General features: G+C 33.1%; 1 protein-coding gene across 1 annotated transcript; it reads right to left on the bottom strand.

The window, feature by feature from the left end:
- Positions 1-865: 865 nt before the first annotated feature.
- Positions 866-8,173, bottom strand: LOC135689444 (S-phase kinase-associated protein 1). The gene is made up of 6 exons (XM_065206674.2): positions 8,066-8,173; positions 4,158-4,254; positions 3,495-3,709; positions 2,129-2,198; positions 1,313-1,383; positions 866-1,110 (listed from the first exon to the last, which is right to left on the bottom strand). The coding sequence occupies exons 2-6, from the start codon at positions 4,252-4,254 to the stop codon at positions 1,075-1,077; spliced, it is 489 nt and encodes a 162-aa protein (XP_065062746.1). The 5' UTR covers positions 8,066-8,173; the 3' UTR covers positions 866-1,074.
- Positions 8,174-9,780: the final 1,607 nt, after the last annotated feature.

The raw sequence follows: 9,780 nt of genomic DNA, 5'->3' as shown, positions 1-9,780 counted from the left end.
GTGTTGATAATAAACTGATAAACTATGATAAACTAAAGAATCATTGAGTTACTTCTAGATATTTGCATCGTCCTTCTGCGTGTTATAAAAATTTACTGGTTGCATTGCCTGGGCAAACTGGTTGATTGCTTAGTATTCAGCCTTTCTTGATACTCGTAGAAAGCGATCTTATGGCCAGCAATGTTTATTTGATGACCCCCCCCCCCAACAGTAAACAGTAAACACTACACGTACATTAAATAATTTCCGCTCCAAAAAAAATTTCCGCACCCAAGCATTATAAAACTTTCACAGGAAAAATTCAGGAAACATTGATTTTTTTCAAAAAAACTTGTCATGTCAACATTTCCTCAGCAAAGAGCTTTTCCTGAAACTTGTCATGTCAATTCACTTTTTAGCTACAATCCATTTTGCAAATGACCAACTTTTGCAGTTTTTTGCCAATTTGTAGTGTTTCTGGAGTTTATTTTCAAGCCTTTCTTAAATTTACATTTGTTATGTTGAAATTTCATGCTCAGAAAGTTTTTGCAGCTGCCTGACTTTTGTTAAAGATGAGATACACAATATGAGCATTTATTCCATCATCAGTACATCAGTATCTAAAACCTGATTAGCACACAATAGAACAGAGTGATAGATTGAATGTAGTAACATGTTTGCCAGACTAGTCAATCAATACTTATGCAACATTTCTTAAGGAAAATTTAATTGAAACTTTTCTTTGCTGGTTTTAAAGTGAGGCTTTATTACCATTCTAAACATATACAAATTATCTTTTAATTCATCAAGATTGACCAAAAATCGACCATGCTCTTCGTTGATGACAATTGTTGTTAGACAGGTGATGTGCAAAAACACAGTTGAATAGATTTGTATGCCTATACATGTAATAATTTGTTTAACTACAAGCTCAAAAAGTAACTTAATTTATACAATAACCTATTAGAAATTGCACAAGCTTAGTCCTTATTGTATAATACAAGAAAAAATTTAGTCTTCTCGTTACTCTTTTGAAAAACAAAGCAAGGCTTTCATTTTTAACACGAAAAAACTTGAGTTCTAACAACTGACTTTTCACTTCTCCTCACACCATTCATTCTCTTTTCTGACCTAAAAATGAAAACAATGTAACAACCAATTAATAAATGCAAGTTTTAGGCAAATTGCAAATTCTAAGTAAACTATGAGAATGAAGACAAAGTTTGTATCTAACAACACACATAAAAATCAGAATAGCATAGAGAGAATCAAGAAGGGCAGAGACATAAGATATATGTTCTGCATCAGTAAATGTATGAAAATGAATTCTTACTTGTTCTTCTTCTTCAGGGGTAAAGTCATTTTTTATATTAAAGGTTCTCCTTATTTCTTCAGGACTTTTCCCTATTAGATGAAAAAAGGAAAAATACAAATTAAAAATGCAAGCTTCTATGTCCTCAACAAATAATTATTACGCCAATGAGTAAAATAAATTATTGCCACAATTAATCATTTATTAACCTGAAACTCTGCTGATTTATTGAATCTGAAACTCTGAAGGTCACTTGGGTCAATTTGGAGCTAGAGGCAGTGGAAGGCCATCTTTTAACCTTATTCCACAATTGTTTTCAGGAGACAAAGATGAATAAGCTGGAATAAATTCAATGTCCTATGAATTTAAAATTAAAAGGTTACAATGAAATTCCAAATATTTTGACAGTGCAATGGCTGTTTTTGATGAGCCTATATTTGGGGGGAGAAAATCAGGGAGGACTATAACTGGAATCCAATTAATGTAAGAAGATGATTTAAAATCAGTTCATTCAAGCCTAAATTAAAATTTGCTTTTCTTTTTAATTCAAAAAATATAATCCCTGGGCTAATACATTCAGAAGAGAGTTTACATCCCAGGAATGGTAAATTACATTCCAGTTTACTTAATGTAGCCTGTGCTAATAGTAAAATTTAATACCAAACCACCTAAAATTTGCACTGCTTGTTAAGTAAAACATTTCTCTCAGTAGTATACTTGCGGTATTCACTGAGCACTTTTAACAATTTGAAACTAAATCAATGAGCACTAATAACAATTTCAAGATCCACCAATACTGAATATAATATCTTAAAATGGTGAAACATAAATGAATACCTTTTATCATGTTTGCAACTGTTTTACATGTAACATCTAACAGTCCTTTGATATCCAAGTAGTTTGCTGCCTACAAATAGAAAATAATTTCCTTTTTTTTTTCATTCTACCTATATTTGTGTTAATTAATGTCATACTGACTCCAAAAACATCCTGTGAGAAGAATAACATGAACCATGTTAATTGAGAACAGCCTTAACAATATTGAGAATAAGTCATTTCATTAGCTATAATACAAAACAAAAACTTTTGAATGAGAGCAGACATGGCAAAATAAATCTACCATGCTGGATAGAGGAGAATCTACCTTGTGCACAAAATACATCATAATGACTGCTAAATCGGACATCAATTACATATAATTAGTCCAAAAAATTTAAAAATACATTTCTTAAATGAGCCAGAGCAAAGGTTGTTTTTAGAAAAAAACTTCTAACATGAAAATTGTGAAAAATTTAGGATCTAGCACATTTAAAATGCTTCTTAGGTCAAAAATTTGTCATATCATTTTTCAGTTTAAAACCAAGGTTGAATCTTTGCTGATTCCAATGAATTAAATCACTTCCAGAGATAGAATTTGAATATGGATAAAATGTGATCAGGCTTGAAAAGTGCCAATGAGCAAACAAAGCATGCCCCCACTGTTGTCAGAAAATGTTGATGATGTTGCTTGGATGAGCATGGAAATACAATGGATGAGCACCATAACAGCGGGTCTAGCAGGTTTTGGAGCCAAAGTTCATGATGAAGAATGTTTTAATTTGACTTGATATGATTTGAGCAACCAGGAAATAATGGCATTAAGTGCAACATGTTATGAACCAGGGTTAAAAAGCTGCTGTCATAGCAAACTGTCTGCGGCTAGCCACAGTACTGACAATGGTCATACTTACAGGTTACTGAGGGCGGAGAGTGAACTAGACCTTACTTATCTATATTTTCTGTATATATTTCAACAGGCTTCATAATTTAACTGCTATTGTTACCAAACCAGAACCTATTACATTGAAATAATTGTCAACTCTGGGCCATTAGCGAGAATGGAACTCTAGTGTGACTCTAAGCTGCCAATTAAATCACAAACTGTTTGCTTCTTTTATAGCCTAGGCCAGATCTTGATCAGCACAAGCAAAAAATGGGATACAATATAGCAATTAAAAAAATAAAATTGCTTTCTAATTGGAGAAACATTATTTCAAAATGAAACTCTTTTTTAACTTAGAAGCACTTTACATGTTTCCCCATTTTTGATATGTAGCTAATGTTGAAGCCACTGAAGAAGAATCAATGTTGCTAAAACCCACAGTATTACATATTGGAAAACTACACAAAATATATAAAAAAATTGAAAGAAAATTGGAAATACCAAAATGAGCTCAAATAATGTTCCTTGGTCAACTTTGAGAAATTCCTGATCCCATGGGTCAATGTCATCAGTTCGTTTTTCTTTGTTTTCATCATCTTCTGGAGGAGGAGGGTCATCTTTGTGGTGCTGTGCCCAAGTGATTACTTTTTTCAAAATACCAGCATTAACATTGGGGAGTGGAACAAGCTCGTCATCTGCATCTGAGATGCCGAGGTCTAAAGAAAAATTCAATGTAGAAAAGGTTAAACAGGTCAATAGTTATAAAATATCAAACTAAATAAAACAACTTTGAGCTAAAAAAAGCAAAACAAGGTCTTGAGAAAAAAATTGAAACTTGACATATACACAACACAAAGAAATATCTAGAGATATGGACTTTTCACCGTATAATAATTCCATGTTTTAACTATGTAAATGGATTATAATATCTGCTAAAATAAGCTTTCTTTGGGCCTAAAAGGTCTATAAGTAACGAGAACCAGTATTTGAGAAATGGATTAAGCCATCAAGAACCTAACACAATGTTCAACTGGTAGCCATGCTGAACATCATAAAATATTATATAAAACATACATATAAAAAAAGGAAAGGAGCCTACTGACTTGTGAATGCATGAAATCAGAAATGGGTTTAGACAAGCAAAACCATAAATAAAATATATACCTTCTAACATTGTCCTTATTGTCATTGAAGCCTTGGCAACCTCCACATCAACATCAAATATCTCGCCATCCGAGCTTTGCAGTTTAATGTTTGGCATCTGCAAATCAATAGATTCAAACTCAAATCCTTTTCATTTCACACTTGTATTACAACCCATTGTATTATAGACTTTTTGACATCGCATCCTTTAGATTAGTTTGAACTCATTTAAAAATATTTCTTGCAGTTATTTTCCTGCAATTGTTTGAAAATTTTACTTCTAAATTTTGCAATTGTTACTTTTGTTATATTTAATTAATTCAATTTTTGAACAGGATTCTATTACTTTATTAGGCCCCCTAGACCTCTAGGCCCTGGGCCACCTGAATTCCTTTGAAATTTACCCAATAAGGATTTATTCCAAGTATTCTTTTCTTCATTTCTTTTTTTACTTCTTTTCTATTTTTGTTAAAAACTTTTACTTGGCAAAAAACCTATTTCTGTTAAAATTTAAGAAGCTAAATAAAAAATTCCTTCCTTCATAAGATTTCTTTTCCGTTTTTTCATTTTTTAAACCATTTACTGTATTATATATACCTACAGCTATTGCAACCTAATTTTGATAAATGTTTACCACTGCATTTTCCGATGAAAACTGGGGATTTTGGGTGGGGCTCTTGAGAAATATTTGCTAGCCAGACCTTTTCTTTCTGCATCAGATTTATTCAGGTTATCAAACTTCTTTACCATTGTCTATAAATTTTTTAAGTTTGTAAAAAATGGGGAAAAGTTGCCTGCCATGGCTATAAATAGCTGAATCACTGCATATTTTTAATACTGCATTAAATCATTTCAGCAGACAGGTACTTTATTGTGCACCCACCATATATTGTAAATGCATATACATTTTTGCAAATTGGCATTGCAAAGTCCCAAGTTAATAACATTTTACATTACATTACAGTGGAATCCCGATATAATGAACTCTGAAGGGAACAAGAAAATGGTTTGTTTTATCAGGAGTTTATTAAACCAGGAGAAAATTGTTTGGGTTTTTTTCGCAGTATACACATCAAAACCCTTCCGTTGGGTTGTTTAGGCTATCCCCAACATCAGTATACACTTTATCAAAAATAAAATAATCTTGTTCATCACACATTACAATTTGCATTTCTGTGTGTTGGCTTTTTCACTGAAATGTCATAAAGTCTTGAAAAGGGTGTTAACTTTTGCATGCATTTCATCTGCATTTTAAGAATCATAAAAAGTGCCTGTTTGCCAGTGTATGCTTAACCAATGAAAGTAACAATTTTTCCTCAGAGAAAGTGATAAATGAACACAGGAAGAAATAAATCAAAATAAAAAATGTAAAATTTGTAAGAATTTCGTTATATCAAGGGTACTCATGATGAAGGGATTTAAATATTTGTTTGCAATAACGAGAGTTCATTCATCATATCTGTAGTTTCATTTAAACTGAGAGAATTTTTAAGAAGTTTGTCAGGCAAAATCAAAGGGACCAGACCACCCTGGGCCCAGAGGTTGAAATAGACCAAACAAATAGTTTTCTTTTCTAATGAAAATGATTCCATATCTTGAATCTTTATTAAATTTCTGATCAAATCTCTAAAGCCTTTATGGAACTCATTTTATGCTACCTTGAAGACGTGAAAACCACTGGAAATTGAAGGCATAAAATATCACTAAATATTTTAAGTGACCAGAACTAAGATTCTGCTTTGAAAGTAATTTTTAAACTCCAAATGTAGAACCAGGTGATAATATATGAATTTCTAGGTAGCATATGACCCAAAGTTCTAAAATAGTTACTGAATTTATCTTTTCTTACATATTCATCTATATGCTGGTGAAGTTTTCCATAAATATATAGAATTTTTGCAAAGATTTTTCAAAATTTTCACACTAAATCAAGGAAAATCTTGAAAACAGCTAAGATTCACATACCAAAGTATACCCTTTATGTAATGTATAGGAAAAGCACTTTTTTATTGTCTGGTTTAAAGTGATCAGGTGTCCATGCTACCACAGAAGGGTCCTTTTTAACTCTAGCACATGATTCTGATACCTTTCAAGTTTCTAAAATGGGCTCATCTGTCTCTCAGTCTGAATGTTGCTGTTTTATGGGCAAAAAAGTGAAAGGTTCAACAATATTCTATCAACGAAAAGGAAACCCTTATTTACAGAATACTGCAGAGCCAAGATATTAAACTAGGGCTGATAATTTGACTGGTATTACTACATTTAACCATATTCAAAGTAGTGGTGTGTCATGGAGCACCAACAAAACCATTTTAAGGCTCCTTTGCAATGGTAAGACTTTTTCCCAGCTCTACTTCCAAAGTTTCATGTTCAGGGCCCAGTGTGCAGATATTTAGTTCCTTATACCGGGAACTTCGTTATATTTAAGGTTTTTTATATCACAAACTTTGAAAAGGAACTTCTCCAGCCAAGAAACAAAGTTTCCAGTGTGCTTGTTTTACCAATGCACAAAGTCGTTAACACTGCACCTTTTAATTAGGATGACAATACGGACTATGACTATCTTGTCTATGGCAAGCAGTCCACTCAGACCTATCAATTCTCTTGGATCTGCCAGGAGACTCACGGCACAGAATAGATATTGACTAGAAGGGTCACTCTAACCTGTCTTTCAATTTGCATGTTTTCTTACGCATGCACCACTACAGGCAAGCATGGAAACAAGCTTATGTGTCTACTTGGAAATCAAAAATTTTCAAATGCGTACACATAATAATTCTCAATTGCCTGTTGATACTTAATAATATTTTCGAAATCAATCGTAACAATGGAATAACAAAAACCAGAAGCAAAAAACTGGACCTTTCTGCTTTGCTTACTTGCAAAAATAATAGAGTTGAGCAGCCAAGCCTTCAAATAAAACATAATGTTTTTCTCATATTTTCAGCGTAAATTGAACTCGTATATTTGATATAAATGTTTTTGCTTGATGATAAAGTGACGAAAGTCCAATTTTCATCACTCTCTGTTTTTAAACTTTTCTCTCTGCTTTCATAAAAAATTATCAGCAATTAATTACAATAATACTTAGTGAATAAAATATGCAAATTTAAGATATGATTTTAAAAAAATAATTTACAATTTTTCATAAAACATCATTAAACAAAAAGAGCTGATGGACATATGAAAATAACTCTATAAAGAGCTTTAGAGCCATATGTCCTTCAGTGACATTTTTATATTAGCTAAAATTCGAACATCTTAATAAAATTGAAAGATGTACAATTTCCAAATCATAAAAATTTCTTAAATGTCAATTTTTTATTTAGAAGAGGTATTCTTACAGGAAAGTTGACTACAATGACTTGCTCCATAACAAAACTTGTTGGTTGTGTTTACGACGAATTCACAAAAAGCACTAACAACCATATGTTTCTCATTTCTCATTACCGTTTCTCGTTAACATTTTTGTCATTTACAGTTTGATCAGCAAATCGTTTTACATGTGTGTTGTTTATTAATCTCAAAATATCGGACCACCCCCTGTTTTTCTTAGCAAAAAAATCTAAAATCGCTAAGTTTAGGTTGATGACTGTCCACATGTTTTGTACATGGATGTTCCTACGGCCCTACGCGGTTGCTTTGCTGGTAGAGCTGACAAAATGTAAAATTTATTCTAAAGCTAAAAAACAATCGTTTTAAGAATGAAAACTAATATGTCAAAAGTATTTAATGAACAGAATTACCCGTTCTCGACGGTATGGTAGAGGCTATACCTAGGCCTATTTAGAGCGGGGCCAAAAATAACGGCACAATGTGCAAATGGATAGGAAGAACGGTTGTTTCGTCTTTATCCTGCTACCGTGATAAAATAAAATTGCCACAAAATACCTTCAAATGATGCTTTCATGGTGAAAAATGGTACTTACTTTGTCAGTTTGACAGTTATCTTCCTTCACACAGCCCGACACTCACTGGTCGCTTGTTGCGCGGAAATGTTTTGTAGTACCCAGACTCCACGTCAAACATAGTAACGACTACCATTCCACGCTGGGTCAGATGATGTAAAATATGGAACTTGGAAATACTGCCAATCCTTGAGTTTGCCTCATGGGAACTTATTAAGCGAGAGATGGTGCTCATGAATTTATCTGGCATTTACCAAATAAAAAGCTCATTTAGGAAGCTTTTTCACTTTTTTGAAGTTCACTTTGAGGGAGAAACGAAACAGTTCAAATCGATGTTGACAACAAAACATCTTGAATATGTTTCATTTACTTTATTTCTCATTCCCGATCTAATATACGTCGGGCATACGTCTAATCTCCCTTGCCCCCTACTTTCCAACCTGCGTCGGAGCCCATGTTTATCATGATAAAAATCTTGAATTGTAAATGCTGGTTAGATGGATGCTTATAGCGAGGCTCGTATATATGAGCCCCTGGGCGAATTCGAGGATGCAAGGTATTAAAAAAGAGGGACTATTTTTTGCGAGTTGCGAGTTGTCAGCTGCGAGTTGTGAGTTTTCAGTTGCGAGTTGGTTTTTCATCATGCCAGTTTATTCTTTTTACCCCAAAGTATAACATTTATACCTCATTGTGCGTAAAGAAATCCAGTTAGTAAAAATATCATGTCCTTGGACATTAAAGCGTGTTTTTGCCAAAGGATATTCATTGAGCTTCGACCGTTCCCTGCTCTTCACCCAGGCAACTGTCCGCGTCCACGCGTCTGTTTTTCTCCTAGCAACATTCAAAATGGAGGCTGGCTGCGGAAGGGTTAAGAAGTTGAAATATTCGTTTGAATCTCAATTTGCTTTCTAAATAATCTGCTATAAATCGGTTGCGCTAAAGTATTTTCAAAACACTTTGCAGTTGAATTTTTCAGTGCTTTCAAGGGGGAAAATCTCATTTCAATAAAATGTTTAGCAAGCTTAGATGATGTATGTAAAATTTTGCAATGCATTCAAAAAATAGATATATTAAAGAATTAGGAAAAAAGTGTAATGCCAAGTGTACCATCAAATACAAATATAAAAGTTAAAAGAAATCATTTGAAAACTCCCCCTTGTTTTAATTGGCAGGGATGGCATTAAAAGGTCAGTGCGATCTTGTTAGTTTAAGTACGTGTAAACAGTTCCAATAAAGTAATTCTGTTTTGAAGTTACAAACGATAGCTTCACATAGAATGCTGCCATAGAAATTGATGATATGGAAATATGTTATCGTAATTGTTTTTGATAAAGAATGACTTCAAATCATTAACCAGTAGATTATACAGAATTCAGTAGATTATAACAGTAGTAAAGTTTATACAGAATTCATTAAAGCTTTAAAACTCGATTATAACTTTAGAGTTTTTGTAGCAATGATATATTCAGTGTATACAGTGTGCACAGGATGGTATTTTTTTAATAGAGCACAAGTGTACAACAGGAACATTCTTATAGCAAATGTACAGTCCCGAAATCTTCAGTACTTTAGTGTGCACCAGGTATGTTTTCCTGGAACATACGAGATTAACTACTCGTGCTACCTTGGTCTCCAATTTTTAGTCGCAGAAATATTTATTTGAGCAAGGATTTGAAAAAATATGCCTTCCTCTCCTCCGTATCCATTCATTCTCTTCACCGCAGCGATCTGCTATA

The sequence above is a fragment of the Rhopilema esculentum genome, chromosome 5, assembly GCF_057945365.1.
Source record: "Rhopilema esculentum isolate cy_ngs chromosome 5, ASM5794536v1, whole genome shotgun sequence".
NCBI classification, from domain to species: Eukaryota; Metazoa; Cnidaria; class Scyphozoa; order Rhizostomeae; family Rhizostomatidae; genus Rhopilema; species Rhopilema esculentum.
The sequence above is the reverse complement of the archived record's forward strand: the minus strand, read 5'-3'. Positions and strand labels throughout refer to the sequence as shown.

Excerpts from the sequence above, each read along its gene's own strand:
- LOC135689444 (XM_065206674.2), bottom strand. The coding sequence starts at position 4,254 with ATGCCAAACATTAAACTGCAAAGCTCGGATGGCGAGATATTTGATGTT. Across the intron at positions 3,710-4,157 it reads AATAAGGACAATGTTAGAAG|ACCTCGGCATCTCAGATGCA; the intron begins GTATATATTTTA and ends ATTTTTCTTTAG. Across the intron at positions 1,384-2,128 it reads AGTTGCAAACATGATAAAAG|GGAAAAGTCCTGAAGAAATA; the intron begins GTATTCATTTAT and ends TTCATCTAATAG.